The sequence below is a fragment of the Suncus etruscus genome, chromosome 1 (genome assembly GCF_024139225.1).
Source record: "Suncus etruscus isolate mSunEtr1 chromosome 1, mSunEtr1.pri.cur, whole genome shotgun sequence".
Taxonomy (NCBI): domain Eukaryota; kingdom Metazoa; phylum Chordata; class Mammalia; order Eulipotyphla; family Soricidae; genus Suncus; species Suncus etruscus.
The window spans coordinates 188,659,629-188,683,917 of record NC_064848.1 but is presented as its reverse complement, the minus strand read 5'-3'; the positions used below and the strand labels follow the sequence as shown (position 1 = coordinate 188,683,917).

Genomic DNA, 24,289 nt, shown 5'->3' with positions numbered 1-24,289 from the left:
AGGGAAGTATTTCTAGTCTCTAGTCCCTTGGATACCCCTTTCTGGGCTTGCCATCCCTGGCCTTTGTTCCTTAGGTCTGATAGACATGAAAGCCAGGATTCCTTCTCAGCCAGTGGGTGTCCCCTGGATTTTTGCTTGTCCTCTTCAGGGTGTCTTAAGTGTTTCATATTCTCTTTTATCCTCAGAGATGTGACAGGTGACCTCATTTTAGTTTTTGTTAATAAATTTTGCTTCAGTGGCATGGCTCATTGATGGCTGGGCTCAATCTCTCCAGCCTGATTTTCAGAATGTAGCTGGGAGCTCGTCAAGCCAGCTGTGCTCCTAGAAGCAGGGGTTGGGGCTCACTCACATGAGCAGTTCTGGCAGATGGCAAAGCCTAAGAGAATCATACTTTTCATGAACAATAGCAAAACAATATACCCAAGTGATACCCAACTCTCAACTCAAACCAGTTCACACAAGCCAGATACATAGAGATTTATAAAGAACAGGCATAAGGCAGTCCAGTCCCTTTATTTGGAAGAATTCATTGAGTTGTGGTATAAGGAAAAGCTCAGGTCACAGGACATGCCCAGAGAGACTCTACTAAAGTAAATGCTGTGATCATGTGCCCACAAACAGGGTTCAGTGGCCCAACACTTCATAAAAAGCCTACAAAGAAGGAGCAGCTGTTATTATCAGACTTGAATCCCAGTATCTTTGAACTCTGTCCAAGGCCCAGACTTGAGGGAGATTGGAAGGTGAAACCAAGGGCATGTTTGGAGGAGGAGGGCGGCTGTGCAGAGTGTGGGCTTTTGCCAGACTTGGGTCATCATGGGGACTTGTGGGCAATGCAAATTCTTAGGACCTACTAGACTAGAGGGTTCTGCTTAAGCAGCCAGGGTTATTTTTTTGCTGTTGTTTTTGCTTGTTTGGCTTGGTTTAGGGGCCACACTCTGCAATGCTCAGGGGCCATTCCTGGCTCTGTGCTCACGAGTGACCCCTGGTGGTACTGGGGAGCCCTATGAAGTGTTGTGGATAGACCAGATGGGTGGCATACAAGATGGAAGGCACTTCACCTCCTATACTGTCTCTCTGGTGCCAAGCAATCTAATTTATGGAGAATTCCAGTATATTCTAAACACACACACTTTTGAGAACTACCCAGTTAAAGGGCTTACTTAGGAAGTGAACTCCTGGGTGACTGGATACTTGGCAGAAGGGGTTGGCTCTATCTTTTCAAATTGAGGTATCACTTGCTCCATAGAAACTGTGTCTTTCTCAAGTCAATCTTATTTGGGGTCTTCCAAGTAGTTCTCAGAGAATCTAAGGATCACTCTGGATAATTTTTGGCCAATTGGGCCAGTGGTTCAAGCAAGAGTTGGGGAGATGTAATACTAACCAGGCCCATGGTGCTGGAACTACTGGGGTCCTCCTGGTGGGCTTTATACAAGTCACAAATCTTACTCCCTGTACTGTTTCTGAGCCCCAAAAACCATTCTTCAGAATTATCTGCGTAGGAAAGGTCAAACTCACACACTCAGGCTCTCCCAGCCTCATCCAATTCCAGCCTCCAGTGACAAGTCTTTTGATTATTGATCAGCCTGGATTTTCCAAATTATAAGGACATAAGGCCAATGTTCCAGGTTGTACTGTCATAGGAGGGGGAATACACACCAACAGCAAACCATGTCGACTGCCATGGCAGATAGTGAGCTCACTATCTCCGAAGGCATTCAAGCAGGTCCTTCACAACCACTTACAGGGATATTCAGGAGATACCCTCGGTACCTGGTGGTATTCAACATGAAGGTAATAATGGTCTTCTATTCTTTTGGCCTCGCTCCTACCCCTCACTCTTTGATACCCTGTGAGAACACAAGGAAAGCTAACACAACCACTCTAGGACCTGGTTCTGGTCTTTCCTCTGAATCAGAGCCTCTTGCTGATAGACTTGTGCAGTCCAGTTGAAGATGAACAGTTCAATCCCTTCTGGGCAGCTGTGAGGACCCCCAGTGGAGAGAACTCCAGATCCTGACCTGGTAGCTGTGCCTGTAATCACTTTTAGGCCCCTCTGTCACTACCCATCTCCAAACAGCTGGCCCCTCTCAATGCAGACAGGACTGAAAGATTGGGGATGCCCGTAGCAGAACTTTTTGGAAGGTTCAAGGCTGATATCCCTTCCACTCTGCTTGGTGACACCTCTGTTTTTCTTTTGCTAGCATTAGAGTGATTCCAGCATGAAAGCACTGTCTAGATTAGTCTTCTTTTAACATCTGGCTCAAACACCTTTGCCTTTGTACCTAAATAGCTTCTTTCATCCAACAAGTTCAAAGCTATACAGCAAAATTAACCCACTTCTTGCACCACCTCAGAGTAGGTAATGCTGCTCGACCCTTTTAAGGGCAGGCAAGGTGGTGGTGAGTCAGGCTGTAGCTGAGGATGTTGCTGGTGACACCGAGTGAGTCAATAGCAACCCTAAGGTGAATGACCTGTGTTTCTTAAGTTCACATTCAATGCCCTGACTATTATTTATAATTAAAAAATTAGCTTGGATGAGACATTTTGTGTGTGTATGTGTGTGCGTGCATATGTGTTTATATGTATGTGTGAACTAGTTTGGGCTCCTGGGAAACAAGTGCTGGTAGACAGAGTCATGCCTGGGGAAGGTCTGGAGAGCCCCTGGAAATGGAACAGACTGATGGACGATCACCACAATTATTCACCTCACCCTTCACCCCACCATCCTCCTAGTTCTCATCACCATCACTGTCATTAAAGCACCATTCATGAAGCTTTTACTCTCAGTTGCGCATGGAAATAAATTCTTGTTAAGGCGATATGTCTAAACAGGACAGTGTTACTGAACTCCCCACTCTGCACATGAAAAACTAAGTCTCAGAGAGGTTAAGTGATTTGCCTTAAGTCACAAAGCTGTGAGTCAGGCAGCCTGTTTCCAGCAACCCTGCTTGTAACCAGAAATCAGATTGAGCCAGCAGTGGGATGGAACCTTATTATCCAATATTTTCAGGGGACAGTGTGTTTATGCTAAGATTGAGAATTCAGGTCTGGATGGCCCTTGTGAGAATGAAAGTTCTCAGCACCTGCAGATAGCCTGAGGACTTCAGTGTTTTACATGCTTGGGGCCTTCTAAAGGGGGTCAATCCATAGAAAAGCCTCATTACCTCAGTGACCCTGACACCTCTCCACTGTTCCATTGTTCACAAAGAGGAGACATAGAGGGGTGGGTGGTGTGTTTTTATTTGCTATCCCACTGGGGTCCCCTCTCCCCAAATTCCCAAAGAAGCAGAACAGGCTTCCCCAGTAACCCTTCTGCAGCAAGAGTTGGAGCAGAAAGAGAAATAATACTGCAGGGCCTCCCAGATGACCCCCTAACCCCTTTCTCTTTGCTTTCTGACCAGCTCCAATCTTTGGGGTTCCTAGGGAGAGACATGTGGAGGAGACTCTATTTAGACCCAGATTGAAGAAGAGAACTGGGGTTGATTTGACCATGCAGAGGCATCAGAACATGAGGACTCCTCTGGGGCAAATGTCCTGGTGCTTCTCTGGTCTGGCAAAGTCCACCCACCTCTCTCCCCACATTTACACAGACAAAGCCCTCTTTAGCTAGCTCTGCCTTCTCCCTTCTTCCTGCCTGGTATTGGGACTTCCGGAACTTGAGCCTCAGCCACTCATATAAGACCTTACACCCATGTGCCAGATCACCACTAGGCTCCTGGGCCCTCTTGTTCATTCATGATTCTCATTTGTTCCTCCTGTCTCCTTTACCAATTGACTTAGCATAGTCTTTGCTTGGTCTTCTGTGCCCTGCACCTGGGACACTCCTTTGCTTGCTCCTCAATTCATCAGGCCTCAGGTTCTAGAAAGAGATCACTGTCTCTACCTCTGCCATTGGCTGCCAAATTATTGCCCTCCCCCCAAAAAAACCCTCTAATTACCAAACCAGCGTGGGTTGCACTTCTTAGTGGAATTAGGGTTCTGATAAGATCAGTGATTTTTCAACTACTTTTGACTCATCTACACCTAGCAATCACCTATTTATTTCCTGGAGATTTGGGTAAAGAGCTGGGAATGGTCGCATCCTTTACCTCATGGATTAGGACCACACATAGGGGACACAGAGCCTGACAGGAGTTGGGGGCTGGAAAAGGTGTGAATAGAAGTGGAGGTGGGGAAAGAAAACATGGGGAGGTAGAGTACCCCATAATAATTAATAACACCAATGTTGGTGGTCTTGTGCGCTGAGCTCAGTATGTGCTAAACTCAAGTCTGAGGGCTTGGCAAAGACAGTAGACTCCCCAGCATGTTCCCCTACCCTAGCACACCACTTCCCAGATCTAGAACTCTGCCAGAAATTTGGAAGACAAATGGTGGCTGCCCTCAAGCCCTTTCTCGCTGACAATTTATTCTGGTTCAAGGCAAACATTGACTTGGTTGACCTTTTCAACATCTTCCCTTCTTTCCTTCTTCTCATTATGTTTTGCACCTTTGCCCATGACAAGATCAGCTTCTACTCTGAAAAATCCTGCAAACTCCACCCCCCAGCTTCTACCTACAGCTGTTATCTTCCTAGCAGATAAAAAGCCTGGCTCCTTTAGCCATTCTTCTGTTGAAGGGCATCTTGGTTGACTGTGGTACATATACACAATGGAATATTATGCAGCTGTCAGGAGAGATGAAGTCATGAAATTTTCCTATATATGGATGTACACGGAATCTATTATGCTGAGTGAACTAAGTCAGAGAGAGAGAGAAAAATGCAGAATGGTCTCACTCATCTATGGGTTTTAAGAAAAATGAAAGACATTCTTGCAATAATAATTTTCAGACACAAAAGAGAAAAGAGCTGGAAGTTCCAGCTCACCTCAGGAAGCTCACCACAAAGAGTGATGAGTTTAGTAAGAGAAATAACTACATTTTGAACTGTCCTAAAAATGAGAATGTATGAGGGAAACGGAGAGCCTATTTAGAGTACAGGCGGGGGTCGGGTGGGGAGGAAGGAGACTTGGGACATTGGGTGATGGGAATGTTGCACTGGTGATGGGTGGTGTTCTTTATATGACTGAAACCCAAACACAATCATGTATGTAATCAAGGTGTTTAAATAAAAAAAAAAAAAAGCCCGGCTCCTCCACCAACCTCCCAAAGAAAACAATGGCCTTCATACTTCCCAAATAGCCTGGTTTTGGCTTTTTTTTTTGTTTTGTTTTTTTTTTTTTGTTTTTTTTTTTTTTGTTTTTGGGTCACACCCAGTGGTGCTCAGGGGTTACTCCTGGCTGTTTGCTCAGAAATAGCTCCTGGCAGGCACGGGGGACCATATGGGACACCATGATTCGAACCAACCACCTTTGGTCCTGGATCGGCTGCTTGCAAGGCAAACGCCGCTGTGCTATCTCTCCGGGCCCTGTGGTACTCTTAGAACTAGAATGGTAATATGGGAAAAGGGGAAGATTCCTTTGTCTGCCTGAACTGCAGCACCCAACACCACCCCCTAAACCCTCTCACAGAAACAGCTCATCTCTGTGATTCAACCTTATCAAACTTCCAAGCCACCAAATTTGCCTTAGGTCTATAAATTCTGAACCATGCACCTGCATGTGGCCCTACAACATGTCAATATTTTATGGTAGTGTCAGCCCAATAGTATCACAGGAAATTTGATGGAAAAGTTACCTAGTAACTATCAAGCTCAGTGAGCCTAAACAGTAACATAGAAGGTTCAATTAACACCAACCATTTCCCAGTAAATCCTCAGACACTGTCTTTAGTAACACCATGGAGAGATAATAACAATCATTTAAACTGACTTCTAAATATTTTTTTTTTCAAAAAAAATAAACTGACTCCTATTGATCTGAGTTTTGGTAATTTCATTTGTCTTTGCATTGTAACAAGCAATATGAAGTAAATTTGTTTGTGCCTGCATAAAGGCAGGCTATGGTGGTTGGTTGGAGATTGAGGATACTGGTGAAGGGAAGACCACACTGGTGGTGGGATAGAGGTTTGGTCATTTAATGTCTGAAATGACTGTGTTATGAACAACTTGGTAAATCATGGTGTTATAATAAAAATTAGAAAAGAAAGATCACCTACTCCTAGAATTCAGATTCTCTTGTTTCAGTTTATATTCTCTCACCCCACTGGGATATGCTGCTCCTGAGCATGAATAAAAAAAGGAACTGGTCATGGAATATGGGTTTCAAAGGCCTTTGACTTGGAAAAAAATCACAACTGAAAATATTTCCATGAGTAGATCAACCCCAGAAAAATTTGTTCTCACTTGTAAGAGCTCAAGGAGCCCCTCACAGCCTACACTTCCCCACTTCTCATTGCAGCATCACCTTCTCTCCCTGCCCGGTGATCCCCAAGTGCCATAGAGTTGGACATGCACTTACCAGCCAATGTGCCTGGTCAGCTGTCTCCAGTCTCGATTCTCTGCTGCTTCATCTGTAGGAGAAAAGCCAGCCAGGAGAAAAGGAATCTTCAGGGGGTCCTTGATGGCTCACAGGGTCTCCTTTGCTTTTCTGCATCTTCCTGGTGGCCTCCATCTGGCTAAATCTGGGGCTTCTGGGATTCTCTCTCCATACTCCTAGAATCACACAGGAGAAGGAGCACAATCCCCTCTCTTGGAAAGAGCATAGTCTGGAAGTAGTCAGTTAGGTGACCTTTAGCCAGCAACAGTTTGGACAGTAATGGCGAGGTTCAGGTCTGGCTTGCTGATCAAAAGCAGAACAATGCCACTGTTTTTCCTGGGTCCTGGTCCCAAAGATCTCTTCTGAGGCATCTATGTTGATTCTTGTGCCATATTTGGCAGAAGCCACCATCCACACTTGGGTTCAGGCTGCCTTGACCCATCTCTGCTTTGATTTCTTATTTGAAGGCATGGTAGCTTCTGCATGGTGCTGAGGATGCATTTGGTTTCTCCTTGCCTCATCTCTCCATGCTCTTCTCTTCATAAACACATCACTCCTGTTTCCAGCTTTTTGCTTTCTTCCATATATCCACGATGTCTGTTTTATGAAGTTCCTAGTCCTTGCATTTCCTTCCACTTAGGCCTTTTCCTTGGATCATAGCCTCCCTGCAGCCGTGCCAGTTGAACATCATGGAGAACTTGGAGAAGACTGCCAGCTGGCTTTGAGCCCCAGCTCCAGGCAACCTTCCTGCTTGGAGGAAGTGGGGGGATGAGGGAGCAGCTCAGTGATACAGAGCTGGAACTTTGAAACTCACAAGAGTTGGGGAGCAGGTAGCCTTTGCTCTTCCCTAGTAGCAAATACTCATCAGTCCAGCTCACAGAACCTCCGTTTGTTCCAAGCCCAGGTAGAGGGAGAAAGAAGTATTCCTGACAGCCACCACAGAGCTTGAATCTTCTGTAGCTTCTGTGTTCCAGTCTCAGGACCCATCTAGTCCTCCCTCTTTAATTGCTTTGGAGAAAAAAAAAACAAAGAAAATTTGGTTTTACTGTTGTGAGGTGGGACTTTTCATCTAAATGGCATTATAATAAGGAGTGATAATGACCTTGGAGGTAGCAGATGAAGGATCATGATCTGCGACTCCAGCTGAGTCCTGTCATGAAAGCCCAAGGGGCGGGAGGGAAGGACTCCAATAAGTTGTCAATAAAACTGCAGCTCTGGCCAGCAGCCAAAGCCACAGGAGAGGTTGGGGTGCTGCTCCCTGAGATGTAGGGGATCCCAGGTGGTGCCTATAATTAGACCACATTTATATATTCAGGACTAGGGCCACCCATTCCTCAGACCTTTTGGTGCCTTCTTGCATCTCTCAAATCAACCCCAAATGACTCCTAGTCTCTTGCAACATTCCCTACTATGCCTTAGTGAAATCTCAGCATTTTATTCCTTGGTATGGAGGTCCTGGGATTTAATTATATGACCCCAGTACCTGATAGTACTCTAGGTCTATTCTTTGCTCCATACTGAGGTATGCTCTTGGTGGTGCTCAGGGGACTGATGGGTGCTGGGGATGGAGTCTGGAGCTTCTGCATGCAGAGCATGTGCTGAGCCATCATTTCTCTGGCCCCATAGTACCTCTGAGTACAATTCTAAGATAGGTTGCATGGATACCAGTAGGGTGAAGATGGAAAATCAGGAAAGGTTCTGGTGATACCTCTTGATAGTATGTTCAGGTTACTGTGAAAAGTGGCCAAAATATTAGAAAAGTTAACTGGAAATTTTAATTTTGGGGGGGGGCACATCTTGGGGTTACTCCTGGCTCTGCACTCAGAAATCACTCCTGGCAGGCTCAGGGGTCTATATTGAATGCCAGGGATCAAACCCAGGTTGTCCATGTGCAAGGCAAATACGCTACCCACTGTGCTATCACTCCAGCTCCAAATTTTGAATTTGAGGCATGTGCTCCATCAGTGAACCAACTCTTTGGTCCTCTGAAACAATATGGAAAGGACTATAGAATATTAAAGTGATTGCACAGGAAGTTTGAAGATCAACAGTAAGTGTTACCCATTGCAGGAGGCTTCTGTGTCTTATTTCCCAGCTTTCTCAGTTTCCTCTTCTGTTTTGATATGCTTTATGCCTTCATGGAGAAGTTTGACAACGTTCCTCTTTGCTTTCTCTTACACCTGCCTCCAAACACTTGATTGAGGTGATTCAAATACAGGCAAATAGATATTTTAGCTTGTATACTTTTTAAAGCCTCACCCTCCCTTTTTAAGAAGCAAAATAGTTTCTATTGAAAATCATTTAGAAAGAGATGAGGGGAGAGAAAGAGAGAAACACATGTTTGAGAGAGAACATGTGCTTCTCCAGCATGGAAATAAGCAAGCATAGGAACATAGAGGCAAATGAGCAAAATACATGTTCAAGGGAGAATACAGGTTTGAAGAGCAAGCCTTTAAAGCCCCTTTTCAAAAGAATCTTTTCTAGGGGTTGGAGAGATAGTAAAACAGTTGAGTGTTTGCCGTGCCCACATCCTCCCTAGGTTCTATCCCTGACATCTTATATGCCTCCCTCCCACCAAGTACTGCCAGGAATAATTCCTGAGTATAGAGCAAGGAGTAACCTTCCTGAGCATTGCTTGATGTGACTAAAAATAATAATAAAAAGAATCTTTTTCATCTAAAACTTCCTTGTTCTTAAATCAATGATCAGAACCTCTACTTGGAGTGCTTTTCAGCAACCTTTACTCAAGGGTTGTTTGTGGCAATGGTCAGGATTCATATGGTATCAGAGATTGGACCAAGGTTGGAGTTATGCAAGTCTTACCCCTCTACTATCTCTCTAGCCCCTCCTCTGCAATCTTTTCTGTGTTGCCCAGGAGTCAGAAAATAGCAGTTGGCCAGCCTTCTCCATTTCCAGCTTCTAAGGTTTGTGGAGTCACATCATGGAGGAATCCTTCAGTCCACGCTGATGGAACAAGTCCATGCTGTCACTCAGCTCACCATGTTCCTTGCTTGACACAATGCCAGCCCCTCCCTAGAAATGCCAGGTGGGCCAGAAGAAAAGTCTGATTATGGGTTTGCAGGAACATGTGATGCAGAAGAATGTCATTGGCTGAACCAACTCCCAGTTAACAAGGGCAGATATTTGGGATAGAGCTGTGGCCTCTTTGAAGGGCTACCACAAAACTCAGGTTTCATGGGTGTAGATTGAAGAGGAGTCCTGACTTAGCAAGAAGCCCAAGTAAAGAATTTTATGGGACAAGGGACTCATCTCAGGGAGGCAAATAACAGACTGAGGAGAAGGGCATTTGAACCCCACAGAAGAAGTAAAAAGAAAAGGTTATTACAAAGTCTGTCCACACCCTCCACAGAGCAGGTATAAATGTTCCTCAACAACAGAAGAGCCACAGCTCTGTGCTTGGAGAACTCTGTTTCTCCCATCAGCTGGGCTCCGAATCCTACCTACATCATGCCTTACAATTGCTGCCTACCCAACCTAAGCTGTCGCACCAGCTGCTCCTCCCGGCCCTGTGTGCCCCCCAGCTGCCATGGCTGCACCCTGCCTGGAGCCTGCAACATCCCTGCCAACATAGGCAGCTGTGGCTGGTTCTGTGAGGGCTCATTCAACAGCAGTGAGAAGGAGACCATGCAGTTCCTGAATGACCGCCTGGCCAGCTACCTAGAGAAGGTGCGGCAGCTGGAGCGGGAGAATGCAGAGCTGGAATGTCGCATCCAGGAGAGGTGCCAGCAGCAGGAGCCCAATGTGTGCCCCAACTACCAGTCCTACTTCCGTACCATTGAGGAGCTGCAGCAGAAGGTGAGGGGCTTTTTATTCCTCACTTTGAGCTTCCAAGATGGTGTTTGAAGCTTCTTTAATTCAGATCTCACAAAGCAACCTCTCATTCCCCAGATTCTGTGCACCAAGTCGGAGAATGCCAGACTGGTGGTGCAGATCGACAATGCCAAGCTGGCTGCAGATGACTTCAGAACCAAGTGAGTTGCTGAAGATTTACATTATAGAGTCCATACCATTGTTCCATTACTGGTAATTTTTAAATTTCTTTAGAAGGAATTTGCCTAGATTTTTTGGTACCATTTTAACTCTGCTCTTTCTAAACTAGAAGTCTTTAACCTTTGGTCCATGGACTCATGTTTGCCCACAGATGCAGAAAGGTTGAAAATTGTTGATATGTCACCTCAGTTATAACCACCAGTCTGTGAACTGGTATGCAGATGTGAATGGTTGAAGAACACTTTTTTTTTTGTTTTTTTTTGTTTTTGTTTTTGTTTTTGTTTTTGGGTCACACCCGGTAGTGCTCAAGGGTCACTCCTGGCTCTACGCTCAGAAATCACTTCTGGCAGGCTCGGGGTACCATATGGCATGCCAGGATTCGAACCACCGTCCTTCTGCATGCAAGGCAAATGCACTACCCCCATGCCATCTCTCTGGCCCTTGAAGAACACTTTTAAAGGTTCTGTAAAGAATTATCAGGTAGGAGGATGGAACAAAGGAATAACACACCTGAAACAAATGGGCAGACAAGATGAATAGGGTAGTGAAGGTCATTTCTCAGTCCTTAAGGTCTGCCAGTGAAGTTTATTTCTCAGTCCTTAAGGTCTGCCAGTCATTGCTTTCACCCTGTTGGTTCACAGATATGAGACAGAGCTGGGCCTGCGGCAGCTGGTAGAATCAGACATAAATGGTCTGCGCCGTATCCTGGATGAGCTGACTCTGTGCAAGTCTGACCTAGAAGCCCAGGTGGAGTCTTTGAAGGAGGAGCTACTGTGCCTCAAGAGCAATCATGAACAGGTGAGTCCCTAAATGAGAGCGGAGGAGACTTGGTCCTGCCTCAGGACAGAGGTATCTTCAATGATGAGAAGCAACAGGATTGGGAGTACAAGACTATGAGTGATTTCATAAATTTCCTTGAAGAAGACCCAAAATTCATAAAGCAACTCATACTAGGCAGTCACTTCTTTCATCCAAAGGCCTCAAAACACTTCTGGTAAATCTGAGTCTCAAAGACCTGTACAGTAACAAGAACCCCCATCTCCTGGGGGTTCTTCTGTTGGTGATTATAACTGCTTGTGAATTCAGCAACTGAAATTGTAGAAGCACTTTCTTTGGTCATGAGGCCCTCTCCAGCCTATCTGCAAACTGTGGAAGCTGGGCATATCCATTCTTTCAGTGGCAGTTAAGCAAATTCATGGGCACTTTTCTGAATGCAAATGCCAAGGCACAGTCTTGGTGCAGAGGGAGCCAGGTGGTGAGGAGTACAGAACTCTTGCCTTAAACAGCCATCCTGGTGCCCCTGAGAGTTTCTTTGGTGAAGGCGCAGGCTATCAGAGCTTCAGCAAACAGTGTCATCTCAGAGTCCCCTCTTCATTGTGAAGGCCAGATTTGCCTTTCTACCTCCACAGGAAGTCAACACACTGCGCTGCCAGATCGGAGACCGCCTTAATGTGGAAGTGGATGCCGCCCCTACTGTGGACCTCAACCGTGTGCTCAATGAGACCCGGTGCCAGTATGAAGCCCTGGTGGAGACCAATCGCAGGGATGTGGAGGAATGGTTCACCACCCAGGTGGGCACCTCATCTTTAGGACTCACAGGACCAGAGACCCCTGGGAACCCTGAGCTCTGACACTGTCTTCCTTCCTTTGCATTTGCAGACCGAGGAGCTGAACAAGCAGGTGGTGTCCAGCTCAGAGCAGTTGCAGACATGCCAGGCAGAGATCATTGAGCTGAGGCGCACAGTCAATGCCCTGGAGATCGAGCTGCAGGCCCAGCACAACCTGGTGAGTGTGGCTAAGTCCTCCTGGGAAGAAATGGGGGATTGCACTGGGATCCACAGCAGGACCCTTTGGGTCTATGGGGCATCTTTTGAACAGCTGTGAGATCCTCCCTGTCTTCTCTAACACAGAGAGACTCCCTGGAGAACACTCTGACAGAGACAGAGGCCCGCTACAGCTCACAGCTGGGCCAAGTGCAGTGCATGATCACCAACGTGGAGTCGCAGCTGGCTGAGATCCGCAGTGACCTAGAGAGACAGAACCAGGAGTACCAGGTGCTGCTGGATGTGCGTGCCCGGCTGGAGTGTGAGATCGATACTTACCGGGGCCTGCTGGAGAGTGAAGATTGCAAGTGAGTAGCTGCAGCAGGTGCTTGGGGAAGTCACATATGCAGAGCCTACCTCTCCTTTGAGTGTCATGGGAGACTGCAGCTCTCAGAGGGGAAATTATGCTTCTGCCTCAGACATGCTCCAACAGAACACAGAAAGATCAGCATTAACAAGACAGTCAGAACTGTTGGATGTTCAAGTCAAAGTTGTATGACTGGTTTTTTGCTTTCCCCAGGGATAGTGTTGATATGAGATCTATGATCTGTCTTGTGTTTTTAAGCCCTGGGTTGTGAAAAGATGCATGTCCACATACTCTTTCATCAAGTCTTATAGGTATTTGCAGGCAGGCAGGATGAGGCTTCTCTAGCTTCCATTAAAGAAGAACAGGGCCCCAGAGAAGTGATGTGACTTGTACGAAGTCACCAGCCAGGATGGGCAGTGTTGGGAATGGAAGCAAGTGTCAGTGTTTGTGGTCATAACCTGTACTCTGGTAGGTACCTCTTGAGTCATTGGGAAATGAGTTAGGCAGCAAGTGAGCCCGAGGTGTATCGTGTCTGGTTTAGGTCATGCCAAGACCCAATACGCATGTCTCTCTGGGATTCTCTCTGATGTACATTCATTTATTGTCTCATCTCTTTCACCAGGCTGCCCTGTAATCCCTGTGCCACCACCAATGCCTGCAGCAAGTCCATTGCACCCTGTGTCTCTACTGCTTGCACTCCTTGCATGCCCCGGCCTCGCTGTGGCCCTTGCATGCGCTAGACCTCAGGAAAGGCTAGGGGAGCAAGGAGGCAGAACACAGAATTCCAGAGCTTTGACTGGGCCCTGGTCTCCTTACTCCAAAGGACCTGAAAATCCAGTCTGTCACAAGGCACTCAAGAATCTCACCCCCCTGACTCCAGAGCATTCCTTGTACCCCTTCACTCTTATTTACCTCCCAAACCCCAATGTGCTTCACTGGGGCTGGTTCTTCTGCACTAGCTGTGGAATGCTCCCCAGGGCTAGGGCCCTCATTTTTAACCTCCTAATAAATGTGATTTCCCTGGTGAGGTGGATGCCTTTCTCATTGCTATTCATTTGTCTTATGCAACCATCATTGTAAAAAGAACGCTGTAAAAAGCCACTTGAAAGTCAGGCCACAGCATGGTCCAGCTCTTCCCTTCGGGAGCCCTTGCATACCCAGAGGGCAGAGAACTGGCCTGGCACCTAGGTCCTGCAGGTGAGAGGCAGAATGGCAGGAGAGAGGGCCACTGACAGCCTAGCACTTCGATTGTCTCTGGATTTTTGTCTTGATCTGGGCATCCTAAAGCCCAGAGGACTCAAGTCTGAATGAAAGAGGGATAAGCTAGGGGCTAGAAAGAGACTCTTACATATCTAGATTCAATGTTGTATTTCCTAGATCCTATCCTGGCAGCCTCAGGTCCATTCTGTGGAGGCAGTCCTTGATTTGCCTGCTACGCTCACCATGTCCTCCATTCCCTATGTAGGTGGGTCATCATCAGCCTGCATGCCAGCTATTCCCTTTCCCTCCCTAGCTCTGAGGCTTAGATCCCATCCCCTCTTTACTGGTCATTTCCATAGTCTCAATTCAATTCAAATAACAGCTTTCTTGAATCCTGCAAAACCATGAAGGAGGGGAAGAAAGGGATTCTCGAAGACACATGTACAGCAGACAGTTCAATAGTTGGATGAAACCAGTGTTCAAGGAATGCTATTATGGGTGTGGGGCGGAGGACTAACACTTGGAATATGCTTCTGGCTTTGTGAACCAATCTCAAGGGTCAAAAGAGGCAAGCACTAGGGAGGGGAACCCCTGTTCAAGAATGGGTGCCTCTTTTTTTTTTTTTTTTTTTTTTTTGGTTTTTGGGTCACACCAGGCAGTGCTCAGGGGTTATTCCTGGCTCCAGGCTCAGAAATTGCTCCTGGCAGGCACGGGGGACCATATGGGACGCCGGGATTCGAACCGATGACCTCCTGCATGAAAGGCAAACGCTTTACCTCCATGCTATCTCTCCGGCCCAGAATGGGTGCCTCTTTAAGGAAGGAAGTGATGCTTAGTGTTGGCGTTTAGAATCCTAGAACACTATTCACCTTTAATGGGAGGAAGGGGTCATACCTCCCCCCCCCCACACACACACACAAAAGAAGAAAAAAGCAAAAAAAAAAAGTCAGGTTTTACTCCTGGCTCTGTGTTCAGGAATCATTTCCAAAGGTGCTCAGGGGACTTTAGAAACCCTGTGTGGCGCTGAGGATAGAACCTATGTTAGTTGCATGTAAGGCAAACACTTTCCTGCTGTGATCTCTCTCTCTTTGGCTTCCAGAACATCCTTTTATAAGAATCCCTGTGCTCCAGATCTTCCACTTCTCCCCACTAACCGACTCTCATATTAGGCTTTCAGGGACAGATGTTAGACACCTTTGCCCATTTTGGTGATACTGATATGAATTATAATTGAGATACTAATATGAATTACTGTTATGACTATTTTGGGCTTTGGGTCACATTCAGCAGTGTTCAGGCTTACTCCTGACTCACGTTAACTTCTAATGGTGCTTTGGGGGATCATAGGGGCTATAGGGGATTGAACTCAGGTCAACGATGTGCAAGGCAAGTGCCTTACTCCTTTGTACTATTGTTTTGGTCCTGGCTCTACTTATGTACATTTTTTTTATAAAACAACTGTTCATTCTCTCTACCTGCACCTTTATACCCAAAACTCTAGGAGCGAATCAATTCATACATTTGGCTCCTTGACTCCTGAGAAACTTCAGACAGGGAATATTCTGTCTGTCTGTCTCTCTGCCTCTGTCTCTGTCTCTGTCTGTCTGTCTGTCTGTCTGTCTGTCTCTCTCTCTCTCTCTCTCTCTCTCTCTCACACACACACACACACACACACACACACACACACACACACACAGCAATGCTCAGGATTTACTCCTAGTTCTGAGCTCAAAAATTACTCCTAGAGGGGATTGGAGGACCACATGGAATGCTGGAAATTGATTCTGGGTTTGTTGCATGCACAGAAAATGCCCCATCACTTTAGCTCCTGGGAATTCATTCCTTTTTGATAGTGACTAGCCTGTGATTCCCTCCAAATTCAAGGTCAAAATCAGTTTAGAGGTCCTCCTTTGTTCCACATCCTAATGATATTGGTTATTGTAGACCTGGAAATGGAATTGATGGATCATTTATTATTCTGTTGGCTTTTAGCTGAACTATTATACTGTTTTGCACTTAACACTTTCTTCAACAAGTATCTTAACTTTCAACTTCCTCCCTAACATTTATTTTTTTGATATTTATTTTATTTTTGTGATAGTCATCCAATGAGTATGAAGTAATATCTTATTGTGTTTTGTTTGCATTCCCCTAATTATTAGTAATGTCGAGTATCTCTTCTTCTGCTTATGCCCATTTGTTTATTTTTATAGAAATGCCCAATGTCTAGGATTTTTATTTTTCTGGTATGTGTGAGTGAAGATTCATTTTTGGTGATACTTATCCAGCTATCTACCACAGTTCTACCACAGAACTTGATGTTCTGACTCAAGGAGGTTGGTGTTGCTCAGTACTGGTGTCCTCCAGTACCACACTTGATGGTGCTCAGGACCATTAGGTTTGATGGGACTTAAACCAGAGATGGAACTCAGGACTAGTTAATGCAAGATATGTATTCTGACCCTTTAAGTTATGTTTTCTAGCCCCCCACTCACTATTTAAAACATAATAGTCAAGGATTCATTCCAGAAACAGGGGCTGGAAATTCCTCATTAATTTTGCAGCCCCTAGTTTTAGTATCTTTATATAAACATGTGTTTTGTCCTAAGATGCACTTTATTGTTCATCCATATTTCATATGACAAATACTACCAGGAATTATTTGAAATAATTAAATCCTTATAGTTGACACTAATTCATATCTTACTCTACCAGTTGTATGGACTCTCAAAGCACTTTATAATTTGAGTTCTGTAACAATGCTATACGACAGGTGATAATAGTATTCTTATTACCTTCATTTTATAGTTGAGGATATTTAGACACAAAGGCACCAAGTTACATAGTGAAGAAGACTCATGACTGAATTTCTGTCTATATTTAGTTAGCTCCTCAAAGACTCTCGCTTGGAACACTCTAACCTGAACACACATCACATAGAAACTGTCCAGTTTCTTCACTGTATTTTTGTTGCTGTTTTTGAGTGGCAGGATGTTCTTTAATACATTCTGAACATTAATTTACTATTAGATCTATGATTTGCAACTATTTCCTCTGGTTACCTTTTAATTCTCTTGATTGTATATGTTGACACTTGTTAAAATTTTTTTCTGCTGTTCACGTAGCTTTTTTGTTTGTTTGTTTGTTTAGAGGTCATACCTAATTGTGTGTGGCTTAGATCCTGTTCTGTGCTTAGGGATTACTTCTGGTAGTGCTCAGGGAACCATATGTAGTGCTGGAGATCAAACACGGAACAATTATATACAAAGCAAGTGACTTACCCACTGTACTCTCTCTTCAAACCCATTTGGCCTATTTTTTGTCTTGGATATTTGTGCTTTTGGTGTCATTGTCAAGAAATCATTGCTGACCTTGAAGATTTCACTTTCTTTCCCTCTAAGAGTTTTCTCTTTTTAGTTCTTACATTACACTAAAAAATCCATTTTGTGTAACTTTGTGGAGAAGGTTTGAGGCAAGGGTTCTAGTTTGATCTATTTGTCTTTCCAAGACAGAGAGAGGTTTGCTATCAACAAGCAAGGTATTAAAAAGATAGAGATTCTGTAAAAACAGAATATACCAACTTTTAGCTTGAAGAACATTCCTACAATGAAGGGAAATTCTCACTAGAGACAAAGATTTTTGGCATCGGTAAAGCCTGCCATGTTTCTTAAAAGCAAAAATCTCAGTCTTTGTATCAACATCTTAATTTTAGGAATAAATGAATTTGACACACTCCATCAGCTTATTATTTTCATTGTTTCATCCCCACCATCACCATCATCAGAATCATCCAAAGGTGGAACATAAAAATAGTTCTAAAACTCAAAGGGCCCAATGATATCCTCAAAGAACTGCTTTCCTTGGTCTGGGACACAGTGTAACTAGTGGGAATTTTAGAAATTCTACAAGTGTTTCTAACAAACCAGGCTGTGGCTAACTTCTCAGAATGTGGGCTCTGATTCTGACTTCACTTCATCAGCTCTTTGTTCTTGGGCAAGACAAGTAAATAATGCCTCTGAGTTTTCCTAAATATAAAGTGAAGATCATCTCTGATTTATCCACTTGTCCAGAGGGTCATGGAAGACTGTGTCTATGGAAACACTTTGTAAACCACAACGTTTTCTCAGGATTATCAATTACATGTCAGATTTTTTTCTTTATCTTTTTTTGGCATTTTGCTGAAATACTATAATCTACACTACATACTCTTTTGTTGTCTTCATACCACTGTTTTTCTTTTTTTTCTGAGTACCCTTTTAGCTCTGCATCAGGTATAGAGGCTCTGCTCTGCATTATTGGGTAGTCTGGGTCTTGTGCTCATCTTTAGATGGGGCTGAGACCTGTCTCAGCTGTCTCAGTGGTCATCATCAGTGCTCTTTGGTGACCTGTTTGTGAGCACCTGGCCTGGTCTAACCTGGATTCAGCATATTGGGCATGTCATGCTCTGGCTATCATTTTTAATTTTATTTTTATCTTTATTGAGACTATTGTGAATTACAAGACTTTTGTAGTTGTATTTTAGGCATATAGTGACAGTGAATTAGGGCCATTCACCAGTGTTGACCTTTCTCCACTGGAGTTTCCAGCATTCATCCTATATCTCCACCCTTAGCCCCCTGGTCTACCTGTGTAACAGGTCCATTTTGTGTTTTACTTGTTATAGTTTGGGTCTCTTGATTCTATTGTCATTGACTTTGACTTGGGAATTTAGTTCTGACCAATTTTTTCCCCATTCAATGCACCTGAGACCACCTATCTGGCCATCATTTTTTTACTCAATTTTTTTCATAAGTAAATATATACACATACGGTCCTTATGTATATGGACCAGTTTTTTTTCTTTTGGTGTTTCTGATTTTTTAATGCACAAAAGAAATGAGTAAAGGCTCTGATTGTCATGCTTCTATCTGGGGCCAAAGCAATTGCTTGAATTATTTGAGGTTGAAGGCAACCAAGTGTCAGCATCAACTTGAGCAGGGTTGGCCAGGAAGTGCTGAGCATTTTCTTCTATAAAAGCTCATCCCTGGCTTCCATGTATAATGTCATCAGCAACCTGTGGATTAGGTACTTTTAACCCCTAGATTAGCAAGGAACAAGGCCATACGTATGCAGGAATTTGAGGTGTGAATTCCTGCTTACACTTGGAGCTGGCATTAGAACTAGGATTTCTTCCAGTTTTATGTTTCCTAGACATCTTCCCCTCTTTATAACTCATAATCATGAGGCAATCCTGGCAGACTTGAATCTACTTACTGGGACTTTTTTGGATAAGCCACATTTTTTTCCCCAATGTTTTTTATTTTTTCATGTCTCATACCTAGCGCAATATGAGCTGGATAACATTATTACTTATAAAGGAAACAAAAATCCAAAAGAGGGACTGACTTCTTTGAGCTTCTTTTTTTTCAGTAGGGAAGTAAACCAAGATCTTTTAGTATCAGATTGGTTTCTTCCCTCTCACCCTGCCTCTGAATGCAGATACACAATTTTAAAATGATAACTATTGTTTTCTGTAACCCTCAGCAATTTCCTTCTAAATTAAATATTCCTTTGCAAAAAATAGGATTGAGAGAATGACAAACACCAGAGAGAAGGCTACTACTTTGTTGAGAGTCATTGAGGGTAGCAAAGAAATTCAAGGGTTTGAGAGAACTGGAGTAGTAGACTTCAGAGGTGAACAACAAATGTGCCTTTATCCAAGACAGTGGCCTCCTAAAGGGAATGCAGTCACATTGGTGTCCTCTGGCCCTGGGTCTTGTGCAGGAGCATCCCTAGTTCACTATTATACTTTTAGCAGTGGTCTTTCATATGAGTCTGAAGTGTTATTTTTGTCCCATCACTGACACTGGTTTTCTTACTCCAGGGATCTGACCTGACACAATTTCTTTTGACCATATTTTGTATCATCTCCAGGCAAGTCTGACTTCTGTGTGGCTTGGTAGAGTTTTTCAATAAATAAATCAAAAACTATTTTAGGCTTTAAGGTCATAGGGGATTTCTTGCTGCTCCTCAGCTCTGCTTAAGAAGCACAATAGCAGCACAGAGAATACCAATGGGCACAACCGTGGCCTTGGTTTACCAAAATGGCAGGAGGTTGAACATGGCCAGTGGATAGTTATTGGAACATCTTGACTTTGTGCTGTCCTCATTTTTATGCCCCACATTGTTGGAAATGTCCCAACCATGACTGTTCTATTTATTTTTTCAGTTTCTCTCAGGAATCACAGATTCCTTTATCCCTAACAAATGATCTCTCTGAGGAGGCTTAGGGTCCTAGGCACTTAAAACAGGTCTTGAAGACTGAAGAGTAGACAGGAGAAACTAAACCCTTTAGACAGAGGAGCAGAGAGCTTTTGAGAAGACTGCTCATGCCAAATCCCTTTCCAGGGACTCTCATGGCAGGAACTCCCAGATGAGGAGTCTTGGATTCCTCAACAGCTCCACCCCAGTTCTGTTGTCCTTTCCTCTGAGTAATGAGGACACCATGTAGGGCTGTGATGATTTTGCTTCCTTTGAAGCCATCTGATGAAACCCTGATTTCACCAAACAGCAGCATCCAGGAGGTGGTAGGTGTGACACAGCAGAGTGGAATAATTTTATGAGATGAGGGGACTCTTTGGAAATAGCCAAGTAGCATATTTGGGGGAAAAATTAACTGAAGCACGAGGAAAGAAAATTAGGCCTGTTGCCAAGCCCCCACCCATTAAGAGTATAAAAGGGCTTGAGAGACAAGAGAGGCTCAAATCTCAGCATATCTACCTCAATCTACTCCCCTAGTCTTTCATCACCCTTGCCTGCATCATGCCTTACAACTGCTGCCTGTCCAACATGAGCTGCCGCTCCAGCTGCTGCTCCCGGCCCTGCGTGCCCCCCAGCTGCCATGGCTGCACCCTGCCTGGAGCCTGCAATATCCCCGCCAACATAGGCAGCTGTGGCTGGTTCTGTGAGGGCTCATTCAACAGCAGTGAGAAGGAGACCATGCAGTTCCTGAATGACCGCCTGGCCAGCTACCTGGAGAAGGTGCGGGATCTGGAGTGCAAGAACGCAGAGCTGGAGAATCGCATCCGGGAGCGGTGCCAGCAGCAGGAGCCCAGTGTGTGTCCCAACTACCAGTCCTACTTCCGTACCATTGAGGAGCTGCAGCAGAAGGTGAGGGTTGGCTAAAGGGGAGCTCAGCAGCCTTTGGCTGTCTTTGAACCACCATGGGGTTTCCAAAGTCAAGTAGTCCTCATACCAGAATCTTGTTTTTAGATTCTGTGTGCTAAGTCGGAGAATACCAGGCTGGTGGTGCAGATCGACAATGCCAAGCTGGCCTCTGATGACTTCAGGACCAAGTAGGTTGAGACCTTCAGGCCAGGTGGCTTTTGAGATGCTTGTAGCTCACTCACAGTTCTGTGTGCCTAGTATTACCAGGAAGGGACCAGAAAGCCACCTGTCCCTTTTTGCTCCTCTTCTTATGACTGGTTTTGCCCAATAGTTTTCAGAGATCCAGACCCATGTGCTATTTGTTCTTCAGCGCTCTCTGGAAAGCCTTCTTAAATCTCTGAATTTGAAGGACCAGAACTGATTATTCTCAGGGAATGTGCTTTTTTTTTTTTTTTTTTTTTTTTGTGGCATATAAACCAACAATACCATTGAGAGCAGAGGAAGGGCTTAATCTTCTGAGTCCTAGGGGGCTCCTTCTGGTGTCAGGAAAACCAGGAAACCTCTTGTCTATCAGTTTGAGAAACAAGAAGCCAGGCCTACTTCATCAGTGTCAGAATTGAGCCTGGGAAGAGGAGTGGAGGGGGCTCTTGCTTTGGTTCAGCCTCCTACTTGGATCTGTACATGCAGGTATGAGATGGAGCGCTGCTCCCGGCAGTTGGTGGAGTCAGACATCAACAGCCTGCGCCGTATCCTGGATGAGCTGACCCTGTGCAAGTCTGACCTGGAGGCCCAGGTGGAGTCCCTGAAGGAGGAGCTGCTCTGCCTTAAGAAGAACCATGAGGAGGTGAGAGGGAGACCCAACATCTAGGCTCTGTAGTTAAGTTTGTAAGCATTGGCAGTCTGGAGGAAATTTCCAGCAGCTTCTCTGATTCTACGCACTCAGAACATGCATATGCTTCGCATGGCAAGGAGAAGCTCATTCTCAAGATTCTTGGGGTTAGGGGCACATCTTGGTGGTATGTGGGAATGGTGCCCTGTTTCTGAGCAGAGATCTCTGCTGGACACTAGTAGGTCCTGAATTATTGGTAGAGAAGATGGGGCATAGAGAAATAAACATGGTCCGTTCTTTAAGGAATTCTAGTTCAGGGTGGCAAGAGAAGCTGAAACAGTGATAACCCAGGCAGAGGCTTCAGCTCTTTCAGAGCCCTGTGACCATTTGCCAGGGACTATCCCAGTCAGCCTGAATAGAATTAAGGTAGGTCTCAGAGATAGGTCATGGGAAAATGAATTTTAATAGCTGGGGTTCAATCTGCGGGAAGAGGCTAAGCACAGAAGAGTGTGGAGACTCACTTCTGTTTGAGTGTAGCCCTCAGAGCAGTGTGATTGGGAATGATGTCTCTACAGGTAAGTGAAGGCAAGAGGTTAGAGAATGGATGTGCCAGATTGGGTTTAGTTTATTGGAAATTTGGGTTTCTTTCTATTTCATGGGACAGATATGAGGCTTTTTGGCTCTTTTACTACACAGTATCTATGCTGGCCTTTAGAGTGATCAAAATATTCCTTCCAGTGCCTGGTTGGGTTGTGCTCACTTTCCTACAGTAGGGAAATCACAGATCTAATTGTGTGGGTTCATTCCTGCGATTTCCTTTTTCCACAGGAGGTCAACACGCTGCGCTGCCAGATCGGAGACCGCCTCAACATCGAGGTGGATGCTGCTCCCACTGTGGACCTCAACCGTGTGCTCAATGAGACCCGATGCCAGTATGAGGCTCTGGTGGAGACCAACCGCAGGGATGTAGAGGAGTGGTTCACCACCCAGGTGAGCATCTCAGCTCCAGGACTCAGAAAATAGGATGCTTCGAGGAACCCTAACGGTGGATCTGATCCTCTGTTTCCTCTTTTGCTGTTCTAGTCTGAGGAGCTGAACAAGCAGGTGGTGTCCAGCTCAGAGCAGCTGCAGACATGCCAGGCAGAGATCATTGAGCTGAGGCGCACGGTCAATGCCCTGGAGATTGAGCTGCAGGCTCAGCACAACCTGGTGAGTGTGGCTGCATCTTCCTGAGGAGAAATACAAGCTTATAATGGAGTTACTGCAGGTTTTTAGGGCTAGTAGGGCTTCTTCTGGGCAGCTGTGAGATCCTCTTTGTCTTTCTCAACACAGAGGGACTCCCTGGAGAACACTCTGACAGAGACAGAGGCCCGCTACAGCTCACAGCTGAACCAGGTGCAGTGCATGATCACCAACGTGGAGTCACAGCTGGGTGAGATCCGTAGTGACCTGGAGAGACAGAACCAGGAGTACCAGGTGCTGCTGGATGTGCGTGCCCGGCTGGAGTGTGAGATCAACACCTACCGGTGTCTGTTGGAGAGCGAGGATTGCAAGTGAGTATAGATTGAAAGATAATGGGAATATATGTGGGGCTACAGGACATTGTGGTACAAACTCGTAGCCATGTTTTCAATTCATCCAACATTGATTATGTGTCTATTTCATCAAAGTTTAGTGCATTTGGAAATTCTGAAGGGCTCCATTGGAGTTGGAATGCTAAAATGGGGGATCTGGTCAGGATATTGGGAGATCACTTTCTTACTGAGGGAAGCAGATGATGTTAAGTCTATCAGAGTGCAAGATCATGAGGTTATATATATATATTTTTTTTTGTTTGTTTGTTTTTGGTTTTTGGGCCACACCTGGTGGTGCTCAGGGGTTACTCCTGGCTATCTGCTCAGAAATAGCCCCTGGCAGGCACGGGGGACCATATGGGACACTGGGATTTGAACCAATGACCTTCTGCATGAAAGGCAAACACCTTACCTCTATGGTATCTCTCTGGCCCCGAGATTATATTTTTCAAGATGACAACTTTCCATCTTTGTGCATGGCATGTTGTGACAGGGAGGGGGAATTGGTAATCATCAAACTTGATCCTAACCTACTTCAACTGCTGAGGACTTTAATAGTTTCACTAAGCACCTGGAGGCCTCTCTTCTCTCCCCAATTCATTTTTAATCTCTATCCTCAGGCTCCCTTGCAACCCCTGTGCCACCACCAATGCTAGTGGAAGCTGCTGCGGGCCCTGCGGTGGCTCTCAGAAGTGTTGCTAATTTGAATACTGGCACCCTCTTTAAAGATGTTCATGAAGCTGTTTACTACAACCGCAGAAAAAGTTCCAGATCCTGACTTTTCTTGAGCTCACTTCTCACTTAGAAATATAGTCAGGCCAACTGTGATGTTTTTAGACATGGAAATTCTTTCCAGATCACACCGGAAAAGACAACCCCATTAAGTCCAATGTCTGGAAACTCTGTCTTATCAAAAGTTAAGTCTCTGTGCAGAAGTACAGTTCCCTGCCTGCTGAGCTTCCAGTGTGTCCACAGAGCAACTCCTG

At 45.1% G+C, this 24,289-nt stretch overlaps 2 protein-coding genes across 2 annotated transcripts; both read left to right on the top strand.

Annotated features, from left to right (window-relative positions):
• Window positions 1–9,881: 9,881 nt before the first annotated feature.
• LOC126000774 (keratin, type I cuticular Ha1) lies at window positions 9,882–13,294 on the top strand. The gene is made up of 7 exons (XM_049767915.1): window positions 9,882–10,229; window positions 10,323–10,405; window positions 11,066–11,222; window positions 11,834–11,995; window positions 12,084–12,209; window positions 12,335–12,555; window positions 13,177–13,294. Exons 1-7 carry the CDS (start codon window positions 9,882–9,884, stop codon window positions 13,292–13,294), a joined length of 1,215 nt encoding a protein of 404 aa, XP_049623872.1.
• Window positions 13,295–20,447: 7,153 nt separating this feature from the next.
• LOC126019444 (keratin, type I cuticular Ha4) lies at window positions 20,448–24,005 on the top strand. The gene is made up of 7 exons (XM_049781393.1): window positions 20,448–20,903; window positions 21,006–21,088; window positions 21,588–21,744; window positions 22,558–22,719; window positions 22,813–22,938; window positions 23,062–23,282; window positions 23,924–24,005. Exons 1-7 carry the CDS (start codon window positions 20,556–20,558, stop codon window positions 24,003–24,005), a joined length of 1,179 nt encoding a protein of 392 aa, XP_049637350.1. The 5' UTR covers window positions 20,448–20,555.
• Window positions 24,006–24,289: the final 284 nt, after the last annotated feature.

What these genes read in the sequence shown, in the direction of transcription:
- LOC126000774 (XM_049767915.1), top strand. Translation starts at nt 9,882, where the DNA reads ATGCCTTACAATTGCTGCCTACCCAACCTAAGCTGTCGCACCAGCTGC. An exon ending in TTGAGGAGCTGCAGCAGAAG is followed by an intron (nt 10,230 to 10,322) that starts GTGAGGGGCTTT and finishes CTCATTCCCCAG; the next exon opens with ATTCTGTGCACCAAGTCGGA. An exon ending in TGCAGGCCCAGCACAACCTG is followed by an intron (nt 12,210 to 12,334) that starts GTGAGTGTGGCT and finishes TCTCTAACACAG; the next exon opens with AGAGACTCCCTGGAGAACAC.
- LOC126019444 (XM_049781393.1), top strand. Translation starts at nt 20,556, where the DNA reads ATGCCTTACAACTGCTGCCTGTCCAACATGAGCTGCCGCTCCAGCTGC. An exon ending in TTAAGAAGAACCATGAGGAG is followed by an intron (nt 21,745 to 22,557) that starts GTGAGAGGGAGA and finishes CTTTTTCCACAG; the next exon opens with GAGGTCAACACGCTGCGCTG. An exon ending in AGGAGTGGTTCACCACCCAG is followed by an intron (nt 22,720 to 22,812) that starts GTGAGCATCTCA and finishes TTGCTGTTCTAG; the next exon opens with TCTGAGGAGCTGAACAAGCA.